General features: G+C 40.0%; 1 protein-coding gene across 1 annotated transcript; it reads right to left on the bottom strand.

The window, feature by feature from the left end:
- Positions 1-4,677: 4,677 nt before the first annotated feature.
- LOC117420645 (caspase-3-like) lies at positions 4,678-15,878 on the bottom strand. The gene is made up of 7 exons (XM_034034148.3): positions 15,744-15,878; positions 11,476-11,566; positions 10,999-11,138; positions 9,674-9,802; positions 8,240-8,415; positions 7,589-7,706; positions 4,678-5,842 (listed from the first exon to the last, which is right to left on the bottom strand). Exons 2-7 carry the CDS (start codon positions 11,553-11,555, stop codon positions 5,613-5,615), a joined length of 873 nt encoding a protein of 290 aa, XP_033890039.2. The 5' UTR covers positions 11,556-11,566; positions 15,744-15,878; the 3' UTR covers positions 4,678-5,612.
- Positions 15,879-24,485: the final 8,607 nt, after the last annotated feature.

Genomic DNA, 24,485 nt, shown 5'->3' with positions numbered 1-24,485 from the left:
TTTTGCTTTCATCTTGTGTGCAATTAAATAGTTTAACTCTTTCAGCGCTAAATCATGTTTTATAAACTACCTCACCACAGTATAATCAGTTGAAATCTCAACAAGAAAATGTAACAAGAACAGACATGTATATACTTACTAGTATTATAGATTAGTTTAATTCTGCAGTTCTGAGGGGATTTCTCTTTCAACATCACTGAAAGTTCCAAGGTACTGGTATTTAAATATTCTCTATTTGTTATTTGTGCAAGAGGACAAGCTATGGCAGGAAGCCGCCTCAGTGATGCCATAGAGGGGGTGTACCAGCGCAGCAAGGAGGGACTCCAGGAACGAGAGCGCGATCAACTCCACGCCTTACCGCAAGTGTTTGAGCACCTCTTTGTGGTCAGGCCGGAGGACGGGCGGGTATGGTCAAACATCAAATCGATACTGGTCAATCCCCACCCAGTCGGGAACCATCCTGCAGGCTGCCCTTGTTCTGTGTCGACTACCGCTGATTAAACACGGTCACCAGGATGGACTCCTACCCGCTCCCCTGCATCGATGAGTCACTGGACCTCATCGCTGGGTCCTCCTGGTTCAGCTCCCTAGACCTGCGGAGCGGCTATTGGCACGTAGAGCTCACCCCTGATGCCAAATCAAAGACCGCATTTTCCACTGGACTGGGCCTCTGGCAATTCAACATCATGCCGTGTCTCTGTAACACCCCAGCCACGTTCGGGTGGCTGATGGAGAAGGTGCTGGATGGCATCCCCAGACAGGCGTGTGTGGTGTACCTGGACGACCTGCTGGTACACGGACTGACCTTCTCGGAGGTTCTGCTCCATCTGCGATAGGTACTGCAGAGGATCCAGGCCACAGGGCTGCACCTGCACCCAGACAAGTGCCACCTGTTCAGGCACAAAACCACCTTCCTCGGCCACCAGGTCAGCGAAGAGGGCATCTCTACCGACCTGGGACCCACCCCAGCCAACACAAGGCAAGTCCGCAGCTTCCTGGGCCTTGTGTCCTATTACAGGAAGTTTGTGCAAGGATTCGCCTCCATCGTCAGCCCCCTTCACCACCTCCTGGACAAACAATGGCCCTTCCAGTGGGCTCCTGAACACAAGGCCACCTTCTCTCAACTGCACCATGTCCAAACCAGTGCTCCTGTGCTTGCAGCCCTGTCCACCACAGCCCCCTTCACCCTGGATACAGACGCCAGCAATGAGGGTATCGGTGCGGTGCTGTCTCAAAGCACCCCTGAAGGCGGAGAGAGTGGTGGCCTACTTCAGCCGTGCCCTCAGCAAAGCGGAGCGTAATTACCGGTGACCCGGGGGGAGCTATTGGCGGTAGTAAAAGCCATCAAACACTACCGCCCCTACCTCTGTGGTTGCCGGTTTGTGTTCCACACGGATCACACCGCGCTGCAGTGATTGCTGTGCTTCAGGGAACCCAAGGGACAGGTAGCCCACGGGCTCGAGACATTTCAGTCCTACGACCTGGACATCCAACACCAGCCAGGAGTGAAGCATGGGAATGCTGACGCCCTGTCCAGGTGACCGTGCAGTGAGGTCGGGTGCAGATACTGTGACCACCAGGAAGCCAGGGAGAGAGAGGCATTGGAAGAGGAAGTGAGAGAGGTGCAGTGCCTATCTCCCGCTGAGTAGCAGGAGCAGCACAGGCAGGATTCAGAGCTCAGTCTGCTACTACAATGGAAAGAGGATCGGCGACCCGACTGGGCTGAAGTAGTCCCGCTCTCGCAGACAGTGAAAGCGTTGTGGTCACAGTGGGCCGCCTTGGAGCTTCAAGAGGGCATCCTGCACTGCCGATGGCAAGTTCCGTCCACCAGAGGGACCCACCTGCAACTAGTGGTGCCTGCCTCGCTCAGGCGTGCCATACTCCAGGCCAACCACGGTGCACGAGGGGTAGGGCATTTCAGCATCGCCAAGATGCTAGCGCGCCTCCACGACCAGTACTATTGCGGACGCTGCCGCGGTGACGTGGAGACCCACTGCTGATGGTGCAATGACTGCACCGGCAAGAAAGGCCCCAATGAACAGTCACACGCACCTCTGCAGCAGTGGCCATTGATGTTATGGGCCCTTTCCCCACCTCTGACAGAGGGAACCGGTTTGTTTTGGCAGTCGTAGACTACACCAAGTGGCCAGAAGCCTACGTGCTGCCAAACCAGGAGGCACAGACGGTGGCGGAGGTGCTCATTGACGGGTTCTTCTCCCGGTTCAGGGTTCCCCAGGAGCTCCACTCAGACCAAGGGCCGAATTTCGAGAGCAAGGTCTTTGGCGATGTCTGCAAACGACTGGGTTAGCAAGACCTGCACCGCCCCCCTTCACCCCCAAAGTGATAGTTTAGTTGAGTGTTTTAACTGCATGCTCGGCACCCAACTGGCCATCGCCACCAGTGAACACCAACAGGACTGGGACCTCCATTTTCCACTAATCCTGCTGGCTTGCCGCACTTCCGTGCAGGAGTCCACTCGCTGCACCCCGGCCCTGCTAATGATGGGGCTGGAGCTGGGTAGGACCGTGTACCATACTGCAGTGAGTGGGTGAGGTGGTCTACTGGCTGTTGTTTGTCTGTGCCCATTGGTCCTGGTGTGCGGTTGAGGACCAATGGGATGTGTTTATTATTATTTATTTCTTAGCAGCCACCCTTATCCAGGGCGACTTACAATTGTTACAAGATATTATTTTTACATACAATTACATTATTTTGTACACATTATTTTTACATACAATTACCCATTTATAGAGTTTTTTTTTTTTTTACTGGAGCAATCTTGGTAAAGTACCTTGCTGAAGGGTACAGCAGCAGTGTCCCCCACCTGGGATTTAACCCACGACCCTCCAATCAAGAGTCCAGAGCCCTCACTACTCCACACTGCTGCCCCTAAAGCTCTGGCACCCGATTAACACAAAGGGGCGGAGCTATGTTATAAAAGGGCGCTACGCCACCAATTACGTGGTGGTGTTGCTGTCCTGATTTGAAGCAGTGAAGCAGTCAGAGCAGTGGTCTCTGCGTGGGTGCTAGAGATTAGCGTCCCGAAATAAAAGATTTTGAACTGATTTCAGCTCCCATCAAATTCAAAATTACATTGAATTACTGAGTAGAGACACGGTTTGGACAAAAAACATGTCGCTTCCCATGGTGACCTTGTGAACACTGTTACGGAGCATATTTTTTTCTTCTTTTTTTGAGCATACACCACTACAGTCAAACACATTTCAGACAATTCTCTTTATTGTAAATGTTACTTGTTTCCCTTACAAAAACACAAAAAAGCCACTTCACCAGCATAATCTGCTATATACTGTATGTTAAGTGTTTGCATAGATAACAGTACCCTAAATTAACAGTAAAAAGGTTTCTTTTAAAAAAAAATAATAAAAAAAGATAATATACACTTTCGGGTCTATAACTAATGTGCTCTGTTCCCACAGTCTTTAAACCCCAGCTGAGTCAAAGGGCCATTTTTTCACTGTGAGTAACTTGCCCACATCATACACTTTCAAAGACTGCCATAATTTATGTCATTAATAGACCCTTGTTTCTTCAAGGAAAATAGAACATTTTTGTTAAGAATTAGTAAACATATAATGGTAATGTGACTGAAGTAGATATTTTAGGGATTGTGTGCCAGTCCTCTTGATCACATTTTTGAGTGGCACAATAATCTTCTGTAGTATGCATTGTTGCTTATTTTCCTACATTAGCATTTTAATATTTGAATTTTCTTTTTTTTTTTTAAGGTGGGATACACAAATCCAATACTGGACTTATGGTCTCACAAATTTCCCACAACAAAATTCCAGCTGGGTTGGATATGAATTATTATTATTATTATTATTATTATTAATTTAGCAGATGCTTTTATCCACAGCGACTTACAGAGACTAGGGGGTGAACTACGCATCACAACTGCTGCTGCACAGTCACTTACAATAGGACCTCAGTTTTATGTCTCATCCGAAGAACAGAGCTTAAGGTTAAGTGACATTCTCAGGGTCACACACAGTGAGTCAGTGGCTGAGCTGGGATTGAACTGGGTACCTCCTTGTAACAAGCTCCTTTCTCTAACTACTGGATCATCAAGCCTTGGATAATGACTTTGTGTTGATGGTGGATTGGAGGTCAGGGACAACTTGACTGGCTCTTTTAAGGTAACTAGCTGTTGCCTTTTTTTTTTGATTATCAGGCATGTCTCATGATACAGTGCTACTAGTTCATTATTTATTTTCATCTCTTATTATTTAGAAAAAGCACCCATTTTGAGTATGGTAAAACTCTTTATTATAAATATTTAATGTTTTCTTATAAATACACTTTTAAAAAAGACTGTCACATTAAAATAATTAGCATTCCAAACCAGAATATTGTAATTTATTTTAAAGGATACATCTCCCTGATATAACATTATCCTTGAGGTGGTTTGAATGGTACCAGATTGCCTACACCACGACATCATGCATTCACATTCTAAAAGGGAAACAGCATTCTTTAGGGAATAAGCTGGTGACCATAACAAACAGACTACATTCGGATTGTTCAGGATGAGTTGTAAAAGAAATGGAAACCGATTCCAAGAAAAACAGAAGAATGATCTCTGCTAAACAGACATTTCATTTAAAGACAGATAAAAACAACACAATGAAAAAAAAAAATGACGACTCAAGTTGATGAGGTGTAATTAAGTATCCCTTTAATACAGGTAAGACTTGAAGTGCACCCGACATACAGTAAAACTACAATACATACAATTGCTCTCCATAAAAAATAAAATAAACATGCACTGTTATTAGGGGTCTGCTGATACTAACACTTGTAATTGCCTTTAAGAAGTATTTACCAGGAGGGATTAAATAATTCCATGTCCGTTTAAGCCTCAGAAAGGCAGTAAAAATGTCAACGTTCCTGGTTTGTTGTTTTGAAATCAACACATTAGTGAATGGACTTATTTAATGCCTGCCGATAAATGCTTCTTAAAGGCAATAACTAGCACGAGTGCCAGCAGAGCCCTGACTGTTATAAAGAGAGCCCTGCATTTCACATATTGATTTTTTGTTCAATAAATTAACTTTTATATTAAGGGTTTTGATCTTGACGTTTTCTATTGCTCGAGTCATCATCCAATCTATGATCGATTAATCACACCTGTCTGCTAGTGATATGAAATTGTATAGAAAGACAATTACAAGTAATACAAAGTATTAACATAATGCTGTTTACTGCACATACTTATTACCATACAACTGTAGTAAATAAACTTTTTGGATGTACCCTTCACATTTTTGTGATACAGTACCACACTCAGGTAGACAAGGTCATCAGTCAAAGCCCACAGGTGTGATTAATCATTAATCAATTATAACCCCTACTTTTAATATCCGTTTAACAATTTGCATCCCTTAACTAGTCAGTGGTTAAAATTTGTATTTTCACAGTAGTGAGAACCTGTTGGTATCGATAGTTATTGTTCCCAGTTAATGTATTCTTTGTTGCCTTCAGCAGGTTTTGACATGTTCTTGATACAAAAAAAAGAAACTCTGCATGTTTAATTTTTATACAAGCTATTCAAAACCACAAAAAGCAGATTATAAAAAAAAAAAAATTAATTAATGTGAGAAATACATCTCTTTGGTTAACATAGAGACGATGCACGGAATCTGCTTTTTGTCATTGAAGCCTGCAATGTAGGAGGAGGACTCAAACTCCAGTGCCACCTTGTGGTTGACCCGTGTAAGGATTTGCATGAGCTCCAGCTCCCTGCCGTACTTGCTGAGCATATCACACAGGGACTGGATGAACCAGGAGCCAGTCACACTGTTCCTCCAGGAATAGTAGCCTGCAAATGAACCAGCATGTTAGTAACATACTTCCCCTGCCATGCTGTTAATACTAAATTAGTCATCATTAAGAAATAGATCAAAAAAACAATTATCTTACAAAAATATATATAAAATATACTAAGGGGAGTAGGGTTAGAATTTGATGTTAAAGCTAAAAGGCTTACCTACAACCCATGTATTGACAAATTCTGCAAGATCAGAGATCATTTTAACCTTAAGAGGAAGTCTCGTTCAAATTGAATTTGTCTTATCTTAGTTCTGCTCTTGCTAACCCTACATATACTGTACTTATACACAATCTTGGCATCCCCCTCACATTTTCATCAATCTTTTTGAGCATGTGATCAATAGCACAACATGCCTATAACACATAAAGAAAATAATGCATTTCAGATATTTTAGACTTACAAATAATCAAAAAGATCCCCAATGAGACTTCCCCTTTGGTTTTGTATAAATATGGTGGATGTCTTTATTATACCCTTAAAATATATACAAGCTAATTTCACTATAATGAACCCCCGTGGGACCTGGAGAAATGTTCGTTATATCAGGGTGTTCACTATAATAGGGTTTGGCATTTTTCTGTATCAGAATAATGACAAAACTGAATGTTTGAATTGAAACATCAATATATAGTACGTTTATGAAGATTACTTCACATTGATCAACATTTAAACGGTATTGTGACAAGGTACTCGTGTCACATGTGTGGGTAGCCGCATTGCAAGACAGAGAAGTTGGAGTTGAAACTCCAGCACAGGCGTGCAGGATTTATTAAACACAAAACAGAAAGTCAACAAACCGGTCATGTGACGTGACCAACGATGGTAACGCACAGAGGACACATACAGCAAGCTGTACAAAAAGCAAAATAAAACTACAAATAAAAAAGGTGCCACACAGGGCGCGCGCTAGCCTTATTGAATGAGGAGTCCCGCTCCAGGAACCTGCTACACCTGATTGAGGACCGGCACAGCCAATCACTTGCTGCCCTTCCTCTCAACCAAACCTAACAGGCAGCAAGTCTCAATTGAGCGCCCATCTGTAAACAGTCATTTGATCAAACATAACAACTCCAAAAAGCACACAAAACAAACCTGTTTCCACATATAAATGACACCAACACTAATTTCCCCCTGTGCAGGGCAATCACCCTGCTGCAGGTATGTTTAAAAGAAAACAGTAAAGAAATGAAAAAGGAAAGAATGTACACTTACATGCCGAATAAAGTAATTACATGTCCTTTCTCTTGAAAAAACTATCCAGCATAGATTGCTCCTCACGCCCATTGCCTGGTTGCAGTTTGTGTGAAGATGACGGACAGGCAACGATTGCATTCGTCATGCTTGATTCGTACTACAAGAGGTCATCTTTGAATTAGCGTTATCTTTGAATTTGTCAACCATGGTCTTTGTTTTCATTGAGAGAATAACACACTTGACACTGGAGAAAGTTCAGTGTCGGTCAGTACTGAGATTGTTGTATACGGGTTGATCCTGTACGTGATCGTTCTAATAGGGCTAATTTGCATTGAAAAAAATCGGTTCTTGCTGTTGAGATCGTTAAAAACGGGTGTTCGTTATAAGAAGGGTTTGTTATAGTGAAGTTGTCTTTAGTCAGATCTACAAATCTAATTTTAGGAGGCATACAGAAAGATCTACACAATAGGTGATCCTTCAGTTATAGCTTCTTTTGGTATTAAAAGCCATTTTTAAAGTCAGAAGTCGGATGAAATGTACCTGGAGCAGTGGAGTACGCGTACAAGAAATCAGCCTCCACAGGGATCCTCTGGGGAGAGCTGTCACTTCCAATACTGTCTGCTTCAATACCTCCATCTAGCTCTGTCCCTCTACAAGCCTAATCATGAAATAAAACAACAAATTAATAGTCCAAAATATTTGACTTGACATCCAGGCAAGTCTGGTCTGCGCCCTTTGAAAGTGAACCCAGACACAGAAACTGCAGTTAGCGTTCTTGCACACTTTTAATGAATCCACAGCTCTCCTACACACTCTCAACCAAACATCCTTTGTTCTCTTTTATACCATGTGGCCAGAGGTTGATTCACAATGAACCATTCAATCAATCACCAACTGGCCTCATTCCACACTCTACCACTCAATCAATCAATTAAACAATCAAAACCATGTGGCTGTGCAAATGGTGGCCATCTTGGTTCCAGGCTGCCCCTTCACCAAGATGGTCGCCAGCCAACAAACACACACGTGCACCGCCATGTGCAGAGCCTATGTTCTGTCACATAGATACATAGAGTTAATCCTAACAAGTAAAACATAATCTAATTGTGATATTTTGAAGCTCTAGTTTTTAACATGGATTCACCATGGAATATATATTTATATTTTATGTTCTCAAATAATAACTATTACCTGTATGAAAAACAATTTTGGCTTGCCAACCAATGTCTTGCAGCGGACTCCCTTGAAAAAGCTGGTCAGTTTTTTAATTTCGATAAAATCGTCCGTTCCGTAGAGCACCCCTTCATCTCCGTGGCTCAGCAACACACACACAAAAGAGGCCTCTTTGCTGTGGTCTTCCTGGGCAACTGAAACACAACAATCTTAGACTTGACAGGTATATTGAGAATATAACGTTTTACATTTTGTTTTTTTGATGAGGGGGAAGGGAATTAAATTATTATACTGTATATATCTATTAAAGACTCCAAGGTAAATGTCTGCTTTGTTTAATTATTATTAGAAAACAGATTGGAGATTTCCGTTAACCTGACTAGGCAATATGAGGACACAAATCTCTGGTAAAGGACCTCAAATGTAATTGTTCAAACTATGTTTAATCTCTGTTCCAAATCAACCCAAAAATACGAAAATACAATCCATCTAGTACAGGCCCTCTGAATGTTGTTGTAGGTTAAGTCTGCTTCCTTGCTGTTCTATACATTCCATTTATCTATTAAAATTTAGTATAACAAATAAAGTTTTAAAAAAAAAAAAGATAATAATACAAACTTTTTTTTTAAGTCGAGAACAGCGTTTGTTGTCAGTGGCAATACAGTAATCACAGCAGCAGTAGCAACAACTGGATACAGATGGATTACTTTCAGCAACTTTATTTCAGCATATCATAATAACAACATATGTACGATGCTCTCTTCTCTAAGAAAGCCAGGATAAACTTTATGAACACATTGTGAACAAGTTACTAAACAAACAGTATGGTTAGCATTAACACATGTAGGCTACCAGATATTTTAAATTAATTTTTTTTTTTTTTTTTACTCTCACAAATACATTTTTAGGTAAGTTACGTAAATCCCCTAATTAAAAAATAAAAAGTTACCGGTACTTTTGTTCTATATATGTTTTACTTTTATATATACTGATTTTTCTACAGGAGGTACCTGAACTAAACAACAGCTCCATGTAAGTAAACATCTTTTTTTTTTTTTTTTTTTTTTAAGTATTGAGTCATTATTTAGGTTCTTGGAAATACCCATGATGCAACGCATGAGGCTAACAGACCACATAAGGAATTCTGAGCAAACCGCATTGCTCATGGATGTTCTTTTTTTTAACGCAGCCCTTTTCTAATAGCAATAGAACCCTCAAAGAATGCTTTACTGTTTAGTAAGGCTCTTCTCGTTATGTTAAATACCTGCACCTTCGGCTGGGTCATTTAACGGCAAGAGGCGGGCCTTACCAGACAGTAAAGCCCTCTTCTTCGGGTTCTCTTGCTTAAATATTTAACATTTAAAAAATCCATCTTGGCTAGAATTCTGCTTGGATGGTAATTCGCATAACATGATGGGATTTCTCCCTAGAGCCCAGAAAGTTTCCACTTACTCGATTGTAAACTTTGCTCAATCTGCCTGCAGGTCAGGTCTTTGAAAACCTTTACTTTATAACCCTGCATTTTGAAGTATTTGGAGAGATTTTCTGCATCCACATCTGTTCCATTTCGAATATTCATTTCTGTTAGAATCGGAAAGAAATTATTCACACATATACAGGAATACACTGTAGTTCCCTAGTTTTAAAAGAGATGGTGTTTGTGAATTCTGCTGTATGGTAAATATAGGTTTTATTATATAGTTAGTACAGACAAACGTGTTTTTCTACTGCAGGGTCCTTGGGTTTATTAAATGGACCTATTAAAGGCTATGCACACCGGACGCGAATGAAGCTAGCGAGCGAATAAAAAATAATTAAACCTATTGATTTAACTGTAGCAATGCACACCGCAGCCATAGCGAGCGGCGTGAACTAGGTGAGCGAATTTAGAAATAAATTTGTTTTATTTCTATATGCGCCACAAGCTATTCGTGTTGCAATGGACCAATCAGAAATAAGGTCAAAGGTAGTGCCTGTCAGACTGTCGGTGTCTCGCTCATGCAGAGATTACCACAGAAATCTAAAAAAAATGGACATCAATGAGAATTTAATTATTAAACTTGAAAAATATAATGTTCTTTATGATGCCAGTGTCCGTGGTTATAAAGACAATAAAAAGAAGGATGCCACATGGCAGGAAATAGCAGAACAATTGGAAATTGATGGCACATCATCTCTCTTTATTTCACTTTAATTTTAGTCAAAGTCAACGGGGAGCACCACACACTGGTTTCGTATTTCTGTAAATTGATGCTTCTTTGTTTTAATAATGTTGACCAACGATAACAATCACATTAGGTCTTTAACAAGCCGGTGGTATTCCCCGAACTGTTTCCTTTTTTTTTAGTGTGTGGTGTACCCACCCATACTCTATTTCTTTGTGTTTTATTTATTTTATTTCGTCTCCACAAAGGAGCAAAATGAGATTTTCTTTTCATGACTAGCTACAGTTGTCATTTATTTTTATTTTTTTGTACTCGTGCTGTATTCATGTCATTTGCTTCGCTCCTGGTGTGCAGACTTTATTCGCCTCGAATTTGCTCGCTCGCATCTGGTGTGCATAGCCATTTAGGCTTGTGATTAACCTTTCAAGTGGTACCACAGTGGTGTTTTGAGGTACTAAATGTACTAAAGTCATAAAATAATCTATTAAATCAATTAAAAGGTTTCAAAAAAAAAAAAAAAAAAAAAAATGAAGCCTAAAGTAGTGACAGAAATTAAGCATTTAGGTCCTAAATTGAGTATTGGTACTATATATCACACAAAAAATACAGTACCTGTCTTTTTATCAAAGTTCTTGTTGTTAATTATAATACACTGGCCGATGCTTGGATAGTTCATGTTATATCTGTAGGGATGTGCATTGTCTGGCTTGGCATCTATCTGCATGTCTTCATCTTGGGGCTGCTGAATGGTTCTAGAGGAAGAAGACGCATTTCAAGATCCATAGTACAGTGAGTGCAGCAGCAATGGAACTGAGGATTCAACGGTTTGCACAATACTTCTTCTCCACAATTTGAACTGCTATATTAGAATTTATTTTTATAAACGTGATTCCGATCCAATTGTCATTAATGAGGTCTGTTAAAAATGCCACACAATACTGTAGGTAATCCAGAGTAGTAATTTAAGTAAATTAAAGGCTCTCAGTTTGATAATGATCTATGGAAATGAGCTTTACAACAATGTCAAAAAAGCTCATCTATAATCTTTCGACAAAATAAAAAAAGACAATAAACACAACAGCATCTTACTCTTTCAGGATAACAGGATTAGCATCTACAACATCTCCTCCAGACTTAATATCTTCTTTTGAGTCCTTTGTCTCTGCCATTATTTGTTCTTCTAAAAGAAAGAAAATCTTATGTGAGACTAATACTCAGAAGATAACACACTGGCTTCTAATGGGACTATTCCTGTACTAATGGTTACATTACATCTCTGTTGCTAAGTGAGCTAACAGCCAATAGCAGCTGCTGATGATGTCATGTTTAGTCACATGAATATACAGTGCCTTGCGAAAGTATTCGGCCCCCTTGAACTTTGCGACCTTTTGCCACATTTCAGGCTTCAAACATAAAGATATGAAACTGTAATTTTTTGTGAAGAATCAACAACAAGTGGGACACAATCATGAAGTGGAACGAAATTTATTGGATATTTCAAACTTTTTTAACAAATAAAAAACTGAAAAATTGGGCGTGCAAAATTATTCAGCCCCTTTACTTTCAGTGCAGCAAACTCTCTCCAGAAGTTCAGTGAGGATCTCTGAATGATCCAATGTTGACCTAAATGACTAATGATGATAAATAGAATCCACCTGTGTGTAATCAAGTCTCCGTATAAATGCACCTGCACTGTGATAGTCTCAGAGGTCCGTTTAAAGCGCAGAGAGCATCATGAAGAACAAGGAACACACCAGGCAGGTCCGAGATACTGTTGTGGAGAAGTTTAAAGCCGGATTTGGATACAAAAAGATTTCCCAAGCTTTAAACATCCCAAGGAGCACTGTGCAAGCGATAATATTGAAATGGAAGGAGTATCAGACCACTGCAAAGACCTGGCCGTCCCTCTAAACTTTCAGCTCATACAAGGAGAAGACTGATCAGAGATGCAGCCAAGAGGCCCATGATCACTCTGGATGAACTGCAGAGATCTACAGCTGAGGTGGGAGACTCTGTCCATAGGACAACAATCAGTCGTATACTGCACAAATCTGGCCTTTATGGAAGAGTGGCAAGAAGAAAGCCATTTCTTAAAGATATCCATAAAAAGTGTCGTTTACAGTTTGCCACAAGCCACCTGGGAGACACACCAAACATGTGGAAGAAGGTGCTCTGGTCAGATGAAACCAAAATCGAACTTTTTGGCAACAATGCAAAACGTTATGTTTGGCGTAAAAGCAACACAGCTCATCACCCTGAACACACCATCCCCACTGTCAAACATGGTGGTGGCAGCATCATGGTTTGGGCCTGCTTTTCTTCAGCAGGGACAGGGAAGATGGTTAAAATTGATGGGAAGATGGATGGAGCCAAATACAGGACCATTCTGGAAGAAAACCTGATGGAGTCTGCAAAAGACCTGAGACTGGGACGGAGATTTGTCTTCCAACAAGACAATGATCCAAAACATAAAGCAAAATCTACATATTCAATATAATGGTTCACAAATAAACATATCCAGGTGTTAGAATGGCCAAGTCAAAGTCCAGACCTGAATCCAATCGAGAATCTGTGAAAGAACTGAAAACTGCTGTTCACAAATGCTCTCCATCCAACCTCACTGAGCTCGAGCTGTTTTGCAAGGAGGAATGGGCAAAAATTTCAGTCTCTCGATGTGCAAAACTGATAGAGACATACCCCAAGCGACTTACAGCTGTAATCGCAGCAAAAGGTGGCGCTACAAAGTATTAACTTAAGGGGGCTGAATAATTTTGCACGCCCAATTTTTCAGTTTTTTATTTGTTAAAAAAGTTTGAAATATCCAATAAATTTCGTTCCACTTCATGATTGTGTCCCACTTGTTGTTGATTCTTCACAAAAAATTACAGTTTCATATCTTTATGTTTGAAGCCTGAAATGTGGCAAAAGGTCGCAAAGTTCAAGGGGGCCGAATACTTTCGCAAGGCACTGTAAACCAGGCAGTTATTCCCCACAAGTGGTCTAACAGCATGTTTAACATAATGAGTTCACTGTGTTTTATTACACTGTGACGACAGAGCGACCAGTACAATGGAAAGACAAGCAAGAAGAACATAAGAACATAAGACAGTTTACAAACGAGAGGAGGCCATTCGGCCCATCTTGCTCGTTTGGTTGTTAGTAGCTTATTGATCCCAGAATTTCATCAAGCAGCTTCTTGAAGGATCCCAGGGTGTCAGCTTCAACAACATTACTGGGGAGTTGGTTCCAGACCCTCACAGTTCTCTGTGTAAAAAAGTGCATCCTATTTTCTGTTCTGAATGCCCCTTTATCTAATCTCCATTTGTGACCCCTGGTCCTTGTTTCTTTTTTCAGGTCGAAAAAGTCCCCTGGGTCGACATTGTCAATACCTTTTAGAATTTAGAATGCTTGAATCAGATCACCGCGTAGTCTTCTTTCTTCAAGACTAAACAGATTCAATTTTTTGAGCCTCTCTGCATACGACATGCCTTTTAAACCCAGGATAATTCTGGTCGCTCTTCTTTGCACTCTTTCTAGAGCAGCAATACCCTTTTTGTAACGAGATGACCAGAACTAAACACAATATTCTAGGTGAGGTCTTACTAATGCAGTTTTAACATTAGTTCCCTTGATTTAAACTCAACACTTTTCACAATATATCCGAGCATCTTGTTGGCCTTTTTTATAGCTTCCCCACATTGTATAGATGAAAAGATTTCTGAGCGAACATAAACTAGGTCTTTTTCATAGATTCTTTCTTCAATTTCAGTATCTCCCATATGGTATTTATAATGCACATTTGTATTGCCTGCGTGCAGTACCTTACACTTTTCTCTATTAAATGTAATTTGCCATGTGTCAGTTCTGAATGCTGTCTAGATCATTTGGAATGACTTTTGCTGCTGCAGCAGTATTTGCCACACCTCCTATTTTTGTGTCTTCTGCAAATTTAACAAGTTTGCTTACTATACCAGAATCTAAATCATTAATGTAGATTAGGAATAGCAGAGGACCTAATACTGGTCCCTGTGGTACATCACTGGTTACCTCGCTCCATTTTGAGGTTTCTCCTCTAATCAGTAGTTTCTGTTTTCTACATGTTAACCACTCCCTAATCCATGTGCATGCATTTCCTTGAATCCCTACTGCATTCAGCTTTCTGGAAATCTAAATAAACCGTTTATTATTCACTTCTAGAATGTTCCACATCTCATTTGACTGTTTTTACAACTAAAAGTTCAGTCACTGGGTGACACTAACTAAAATTTTAAAGAAATTCAATTGAAAAAAAAAAAAAACACAAAACCACACTCTCATTTATCCTGTTTATATTTTTCAAAACGAGAAGTAAATATTTACATTGGTATACTGCAGGAGTGTATTGCATTTTTCTTTTGTATGTTTGTTTTTGTGCCTCCTGTAGTTAACTTACTTATTTTGGCCCGAAAAACAGCATTTCAAGACATCCAGATATCAAATTTTGGAAAAATGTTTTGTTAATATCTGAAAATGGTTTTGCGCATAGTGATCTGTCATGTGCATTCTTTTTTTTTAAGTGCTTTTGTAAATTTTTTTTTACATTTCTTTTTTGTACAGATGTTTTTTTTTTTTTACCCAGTCTGAAAAACACAATTAGAATGAAACTTTTTTTTTAGTTTCCCTTTCTTTTTTAATCTCGACCTTGCAAGTTATAGCCTCTTTCAATTTCCATATGATACCTAAAACATTTCATAGGCCTGACACTGCAAAACCCTGGTGTTAACACCCAAATAACGGGTTGTCGAGGCTCACTTTCATATTTCATAATGTTTCATAATAATGTCTGCCCCTTTATGGTCCAATTATTTATCACTTTTTACATGACTTGTAACTTTACAAATATTATTAGAGAAATTGTATTATTATTATTATTATTATTATTATTATTATTATTATTATTATTACTATAGTATGTAATGATAGTAAAACTAAAACATTTTGCTTGAATTTGTGTTAAAGAGGGTGTTAAAACAAATACTGTATGGAAATAAATTAAATAACTTAAATAAATAAATAAATAAATCCCTTACGTTTTATAGGTCTTATACGTTTGACTTTTGGACAAGAGTTATTTATTTACAGTAGCTGAACCAAATGTGGCACGTTCCTCTGAATATAATGTAGTATTTATTATCAAATCGGCATTTTTGGCTAGAAATATTAGTGACAGACATTTTAATAACGAGTTTGGTTTTAAAATATCCTGAGAAAGGCATACGTAATTAAATAACATTATGTACCACAACTGTACAATAAAATGTTGGAATGTTTTTCATACTGAAAATAATAATAATAATAATAATAATACTTGTACTTACAATTGGGACGATCTGCTTCGTTGTGCGATACCTTTTAGGAACAGTACTTTAACCCTTTCTTAATGTCTCGGTTTCGTTTTTCGTGTGGACCCCTCCAAGCCCCTCCTCTCCATGAGTCACGGAAGTAGGTTAGCGCAGTTGCCGATTCTGAACACTAAATTGCTTTATGCCAACCACAAGAGAGACAGAGAAAGTCCGAGTTGTAATGTTGCACAACGCTGCGTAGTGTCAGACGGTAAATTTAGTTTTTTTTCCCTTAAATTAATGGCTTATCTCGTGAAAGTTGTGTATCAAGTAAATTGTTGTAAAATAACATGTTTTTAAAAAGTCCAAGCTTTTGAAAGACAGGCTGTGCGTGTTAGTTGGAGATAGTGACTGCGGACGCCTGGACCTAAATAATAATTAAAAAATAAAAATAATGTCGCAGACAGCCCCTCGCCACCACGGAGCGCTACACCGACACTCAGTGACACACACTCTACAAAGACAAAATACAGGAAGGGTTAAACAATTTAGGACAGTACAACACAACAATAAATGCACTTTTGACAATAACCAAAACAGTAAAATACAACAAAATAAACATTTTCCCACAATAATTCCCACTCCTAATGTCCTCTGTTGCTAATTTGCATGCCAGCCTCTCCATGCCCGCTACAATATTATCCTGTGTAGAGAGATGTCATCCTGTTAATAAAGTATAAAGAGATAGTTTTAAAGATAAAAAAAAAATCAACATGTTAATAGTAGCCTAGCTGCAGTAAACAATATTAGTTTTAGTGATTTATGTCTTAACTAATGATCGCATGTAGATGTGCCAAAGTCATATTTCATGCATAATCATCCTCTCCAATTATTTCTATTTGGGATCCAAAATATTTCCTGATCATCCAGAAACATTGTGTTTTATCCTTGTGCAAAAAAGAAAATAATTAAACCTTATATTTAATGTTAGCATTAGTAACCTTTTTATTTAACTATGTTAATGCAAAACATTATATCCCATGTTAATTACATTACCTTCTATTGTGCAGACCTGAGTCTTAAAAACTGGAACTATAAAACAGCAATTCTTTTTCTCCTTACACAGTTACACAAACCTGTATTATATCTTGTGATATTGTCTTATACAATACCCACAGATGTATTCCTAAGTGTACTGATGCAGTTAGTTTAGAGTGGTACTTGTGAGCAAGAAGGCGATGTTTAGATGCAGAGATTTGGAGTTACTTTCAGAGTACAGACACAGGTCTGAGGCTTTCTCTTCTCCTACAGGTTCATTTTGGAGCTGATATTTTATATCATGTTCACAATATGGGGTGGACATAGGCTCTGAAAAAAAACTAAGATAGAATTAGCAGACATTCTGGTGGTGATTCTTAGAATTACAACAACATTATTAATGCAGATTAAAGAAAGAAGGACAATTCAAGGAGAGAATTTTAAAATGAAATCAGATATTATCAAAAGAATAAATACTGCACTTGTTCTCCACAGGTCCTGAGATGACATTGATGGCATTTATGTGGATCGGAAGCACGGTGCTGTTCATTAGTACTGAGGGGATCATTCCTGATCGGGTAGCCAGTTCCAGTACGCTTGTGGGACAATTTGGAAAACGTTGCTGAGAATATTATGGGGAAGTATCCGAAACCACAGAGGACATTCTTAGATATGGGGAACCATTCTGGTCTGCATATCAAAAGAAGAAGAAATGTTTATTGGCATTAGTGACATTTTTGTGGGTGTGTGGGGACTGTTAATTTAACTATATAGTGGAGCAGTTTAACATTTTGAATGGCATCTTACTGAAGGTGGCTAACCAGGCAGTTAACATACCTGATAATGAAACTATGTATTTATAAACATGGGGTACAGATTTATGAGTAATATAAAGGATTGGTTAAAAGATTTGGCTCAGTTTAAGATACCAAAGATAATACATCAGAGATCCTGGAGTACAGGGATGGGAAGGTATCATGTAATCCATTACCAATTACACTTAGTGAAATAATGAAAACTGCAAAGGTGGTACCATTGCACTCTAGAGACACTGGGAGTATAGAATTTGTGTTGTTCATGACACTTAAAGGTTACACTGTTGAGACATTGTATCTGCCATCCATGATAGGGAGGTAAAATGGTCAATGTCTTACAATGGATCATTTGGAGTGTTGTTAAGGACATGATACTATATTAATGTGTACCTGTGAGGTAATGGGACAGCCTATGTTGAACGGAAGTTCCAGATGTAATGACAATAGGAACTCGGATGGTGTTTGCGTGTGGGTCGAGCTGTTAGCCCAGAATGTGAAAAACAGTTGCCATGGTGGAAAGATGGTTTAAGTTTCCAGAGATGCAATGATTAAAGTTAGTAGTGTGGTTTCGATTGAGAAGATGGGGATCCACAGCTGGAACATAGGGTTTATTCTGATTGCGCCGCTGTTTCAAATAGAAGATGTGATTATGCAAGTGTAACAGGGTGACCCAAGTCACTTTATTTAGGCACATTTGATTTTGTTATTGTAGTATGTTCACGTTTTGATTTATTCACATTTGATGTATGTTAGTTTGTTTTTATTTTATCACTTTTTATAAGCACATTTAATTGTGGCACATTACTTCTTGTAGATTTGCACAGATCTCACTGGCACATTGATGTTCTCCTGTTCTCAGACCACATAATTGCTAATTGAATAATTTGAAGAAGCTGAGCACCTGGTATAAAAGTTCCTGATTTCATCCATTCGGGAGATTGGATTTTGTCGTTGATGTGAACCTGGGTTTGTCTGGAGTGGAGGTTGGATGCACAGCCAGCAGGAGCAAAGAAGGAATTCGACTTGTTTGTGTTCGGTGGTGGGTTGGGAGAAAAATGAAAGAAACAGCCACCAACATTTAGAGCGAGGCTCCTGATGTGCTTCATGTCTCCTTGTGTGTGTGTGTGTGTGTTTTACTGTTTTCGATTATAGTATTTTTTTAAAAGGCACTGGGGTTTTAGAGGAGTACTGGAGACGGGGAGTTTTTAAAGTATTGCTTTTATTGTTGTTTTTAGAAGCGATTGTCTCGAGCAGCACTGCACTTTTATTTTTTTTAATTATAATTGACCATGTATTGTTTTTATTGAACAGTGCAAACCCCATGCCGTGACTGTGTATTCTAGACTTGTCCTATTTGTTAAATATAGTTAACCACCTGTATTTAATAAAACGATGTTCATTGATGTGCATATTGTTGTGGTGTTAGTTTATTTCTTTCTGGTATTCTCCATGACTGAACGAGTGCCCCTCCTGGGTGCTACATAAGCATACATAGTTAAACCATACTATCGAGGTAAAATCACTACGAAAGTACGTAGAGGGAGCAAGAGCCCGAAGTAGTATTTGGTGTTTCACAACTGAATGGGACTGCTTTGCCTGGGAGACAATTGTGTCCAGTTACTAATGTTTCATTTTGTGTACAGGCTGCATGAAATTCTCATAGGTGTGACCTGATGTTTAGGGGAGCATGTATATTGATGATTGCAACCTTTCTGTCAACTCTTTTAATGTTCTGTTATTTGAAGTGTCTAATTAATGGCTATCGCTCAGAACTGAAGTATATTAGATGCCAGAGAATGACTGAATATGTGCCACTAACATCCACAGACAAAGACAAGCAGAATAGACAGAGCGGAGGGTGGTGAGCCATAAAATCCTTTTTTTTATTTTTTCTTTATTAGCTTGAAATGCATGAACGCATTTATAGAGTAGATACCTCACACATAGTATTATTATTTGTTTATTTAGCAGACGCCTTTACCCAAGGCGACTTACAGAGACTAGGGTGTGTGAACTATGCATCAGCTGCAAAGTCACTTACAATTACTCTCACCTTAAAGACGGAGCACAAGGAGGTTAAGTGACTTGCTCAGGGTCACACAATGAGTTAGTGGCTGAGGTGGGATTTGAACCAGGGACCTCCTGGTTACAAGCCCGTTTCTTTAACCACTGGACCACACAGCCTGATGTAGTTTGAGTAAGTATGCTTGGGGTAGCTCAGCAACACGGATGCCAGGTACGACCCAGTGAGGAGGACATCTGAGGGCTCGGGATCAAGTGATCACCCCCCTACATCTTATATTCTAAAAGTAGGGTATGTTGGAAAACATGGAACAAGAATTGCGTAGCAGTTTGCTATGCATGTGGACTGGCAGAGCTACACATGTTGTTTTCTGAAAAGCGACTCACACTGGAGATAGCAGACTGCTAATTCCAAAATGCACGTACTGCTGACAATTGATGAGGCCTACAGCTTACTTGCCCAGCATTGAGAGCAAGCAGGCAATGGGTTGGAGGGTGCCCAGAATGCAAAGCACAAGTGGACCAGGAGGATCTCAAGCACATTAGGAGATACTAAATACAAAAACTGTGAAGCTACAGGGGGCCCAGGACTGTGTAGTCAGAATAGGCCAGAAGATAAGATTCCAGTTTTAACTGGCTGGACTGCTTGCACACAACACTAGATTTTATACACATGACACTACTCACGCTGACCCTGAAACCGCCATAAATCAGCCAGGTCTAGTTTTGGGTGATTGGCCCTTGGCAGGACTGGAGAGGGGAAACCCAATCTGGTCTTTGCTATAAAAATGTAATGTGCCTTTTGTTAATTGAATCCTTTCTTGGGCCTGAGAAGGAATCTTTCTTTGGATCCGAGAATGATTCCCTGCATATATTAAAATAAACATTTATTAAAGATATGGACCCCTTAAAGCCACTGTTCTTGGCCAAGGACTTTGAACAGGACTTCTGGGACTTTAAGGGGGGAGGTGGCCGTTGAGGCCAGGTGTGCTACGCACAAGGGGGGGGAGATATGTGACGGGGTACACCCCGACCCTGTGTGTGTTTGTGTTTTTTTATATTTGTTATTATTAAAACTTGTTTATTTTGTGTAAAGCACACCATTTTGTTATTGTTATTTTTGCAGCATGGATGGGGTTAAACTTCCCTATCTTCCTGTTTTCTTTTTCAAAGTGTTTTTTGTTGTTCAACAAACAGCAGGCTGTAGTGCACAAATACGCGTAATTAGTAAAACTAACACAGCAGTTATTTTTAATATCACATATAATTTGTGTAAAAACACAATAAATGTGAAAATCTGCAGCAGAAAAAGTAACAAGTACTCATCTGAATAGGCTCTCCTGTCAGGTCAGTTATTGAAAGGAAAAAGGGCGCCGAGATCTGTGCACGCAGTCCGTTATACCCTCGGGGGCGGGCATGACTGCGTCACAGGCTCGGCTGAGCAGCTTTGGTGTATCTTATTCAGGTTTCCGGTCTTTCAGAGGCAACTACCCATTGGTTAATGGTTACATTTCATACTTTAAAGGGAAGTAAGATTGATGTCCTATTGACTAATGACGTTTCAAGGTGAACAATTAGCATTTACCTATGTGTGTTGTCCAGGTCCAAGACATTTTTATTGTAACAAAGCTAGAGAAAACTGCGGTTGTTGGTAATACATGCATTTTTTATATTGTGGTTTTAAACAGGACCGCTAGACAGTCTTTCATGCACTGCTATGAAGTAATCCCAGAGGGATCAGTTTGTAAACTTTACTTCGACTTAGAATTTCACAAGCCATCTAATACCGGTGTGCATGAAAAGGTGTGGAGCAATAGCAGTAAAACAGTGTTTCCTTCCTTTATACCATCCTAATATATACACATGCATTTTAATCAAGCAGTAATCTTGGACTACCTTACCAACTGAATTAAATTTCAATATGATCAGGTTGTATTCTCTTATGCTAGTATGTTTTATGGAATAAAGTCTTCTTTCAGGATGTTCTAAATTTGGATTCCAGTACAGAAGAAAAGTTCAGCCGACATTTGATATTCTTCCTCCCAAATGCAGCTTTTAGAGATAACACACATGTTGGTAAGACACTGAAGTGTAGTTTTTTATTTGTCTGGTTGGCGTTTTGACTTTATTATATGCAGAATCGTATGATGCTCTTGTACTGTGACTGTTTGTACAGTATCTGCTTATTGGTCAGGTGGCAGAGGTGTTAAATTGTGAGAAATCTGATAGATTCAGCAATACTGGTATCTGAATAGAAATGGTTGTTAAATGGGGCTCCCGAGTGGCGCATCCGGTAAAGGCGCTCCGCGTGGTGCAGGATGCGCTCTATAGCCTGGACGTCGCCAGTTCAAGTCCAGGCTATTCCACAGCTGACCGTGGACGGGAGCTCCCAGGGGGCGGCACAAAATTGGCCGAGCGCCGCCAGTGGGGAGGGAGGGTTAGGTCGCCCAGGGTGTCCTCGGCTCACCGTACACCAGCGACCCCTGTAGTCCGGCCGGGTGCCTGCGGGCTTGCCTGAAGGCTGCCCGAGAGCTGCGTTGTCCTCCAACGCTGTAGCTCTTGGGTGGTTGCATGGTGAGTCCGCAGTGTGAAAAAAAGCGGTCGGCTGATGGCACACGCTTCGGAGGACAGTGTGTGTTCGTCTTCGCCCTCCCAAGTCAGCGCAGGGGTGGTAGCGGTGAGCTGAGCTTAAAAAATAATTGGCCATTCTAAATTGGGAGCAAATAATAAAAATAATTGGCAACGACTAAATTTATAAAAAAAAAAAGAAATGGTTGTTAAACAACCTATCACCCATAAAGGGGTGTCGATCCAGAATAAATGAGCACACTATTGCTTCCTGTTCTAAAATAAATAAACAAATCATGGAAGCCCAGTTACTAGTGTTTTTAAATAATGTTGAAAAATCAGTATATATGTATTACTCAACTTTTGCTGGGGATCAAGATTTTCAACAAAGAGGAATTTCATACTAGGCCCTTTATTAAATGGCTGATTGTAAAGTGTTTCAGGACACCCTTCACTGTACACATTACTTTACTTTTGCTATATCCCGTGCTGTCTATTTCGCACACACCCCACACAAGTAGAAACAGTATTTTTCTTCTAAACATGTACCTAGTTCATGCTTCCTCCAGCAACAATGCTGATGCTCTGACTAAAATGAGTGGCGTACTCCTAGGAACAGAAAATTAGCCTTGTAGGAGGGAGCGTGTTCTGGCAAACGCTCCAGAATAAATGTTGAAGTGTATTGCCAAATTGATTTATGACCCATGATTAAAAATGTCTAGTGTTCCACTTTCTGTTGTTATCCAATTAAGTCTATTTAATAACGTATTTAATATTGTAAGCCTTCTTTTTTGTTATGCCTCATTTTCCACATGTTATTATTATTTAATTAGCCATTCAGTAAATGGCAGTTTACTGAATGGCTAATTCCTCTTTGTTGAAAATATTGATTAAAAAAAAAACAAAAAAACACACAACTAAAAAACAAACAATTACAGATCTGACTACCTTCCAACAAGTATTCACACTCCCTTCACACTATAATACAGTTTTGTATCTCAAATCCCTATAATACCCATTAATCAAGATTCACGGGGCGTTTGCTGAGGCTGTAAGGATAGCGCAGAGGAAGTAGAAACGAGCTGTTAGCAAGACAGTGTCGAGCGGAGAGAGCCCGGACTAGGATAGAGTGATGAGCTGCATGGCTCGGAATTAGGAGTGGGCTTAGAGAGGCCCAGGCTTGAAATTAGGATAGATGAGATCCCGAACGATGAGCTGTCCTTTGCATGAGGACCGAACTTGGTCGAAGGTCATATTCCTGAGGATCTGAAAACATATACAGTACTGTGCAAAACTTTTAGGCAGGTGTGAAAAAATGCTGTAAAGTAAGAATGCTTTCAAAAATAGACATGTTAATAGATTATATTTATCAATTAACTAAATGCAAAGTGAGTGAACAGAAGAAAAATCTAAATCAAATCCATATTTGGTGTGACCACCCTTTGCCTTCAAAACAGCATCAATTCTTCTAGGTACACTTGCACAAAGGATTTTGTAGGCATATAGTCAGGTGTATGATTAAACAATTATACCAAACAAGTGCTAATGATCATCAATTCAATATGTAGGTTGAAACACAATCATTAACTGAAACAGAAACAGCTGTGTAGGAGGAATAAAACTGGGTGAGGAACAGCCAAACTCAGCTAACAAGGTGAGGTTGCTGAAGACAGTTTACTGTCAAAAGTCATACACCATGGCAAGACTGAGCACAGCAACAAGACACAAGATAGTTATACTGCATCAGCAAGGTCTCTCCCAGGCAGAAATTTCAAGGCAGACAGGGGTTTCCAGATGTGCTGTCCAAGCTCTTTTGAAGAAGCACAAAGAAACGGGCAACGTTGAGGACCGTAGACGCAGTGGTCGGCCAAGGAAACTTACTGCAGCAGATGAAAGACACATCATGCTTAGTTCCCTTCGCAATCGGAAGATGTCCAGCAGTGCCATCAGCTCAGAATTGGCAGAAAACAGTGGGACCCTGGTACACCCATCTACTGTCCGGAGAAGTCTGGTCAGAAGTGGCCTTCATGGAAGACTTGCGGCCAAAAAGCCATACCTCCGACGTGGAAACAAGGCCAAGCGACTCAACTATGCACGAAAACACAGGAACTGGGGTGCAGAAAAATGGCAGCAGGTGCTCTGGACTGATGAGTCAAAATTTGAAATATTTGGCTGTAGCAGAAGGCAATTTGTTCGCCGAAGGACTGGAGAGTGGTACACGAATGAGTGTCTGCAGGCAACAGTGAAGCATGGTGGAGGTTCCTTGCAAGTTTGGGGCTGCATTTCTGCAAATGGAGTTGGGGATTTGGTCAGAATTAATGGTCTCCTGAGAAGT

Source organism: Acipenser ruthenus, chromosome 1 (assembly GCF_902713425.1).
Source record: "Acipenser ruthenus chromosome 1, fAciRut3.2 maternal haplotype, whole genome shotgun sequence".
NCBI classification, from domain to species: domain Eukaryota; kingdom Metazoa; phylum Chordata; class Actinopteri; order Acipenseriformes; family Acipenseridae; genus Acipenser; species Acipenser ruthenus.
Note: the sequence above shows the minus strand (reverse complement) of the source record. Positions and strands in the feature narration are given on the sequence as shown.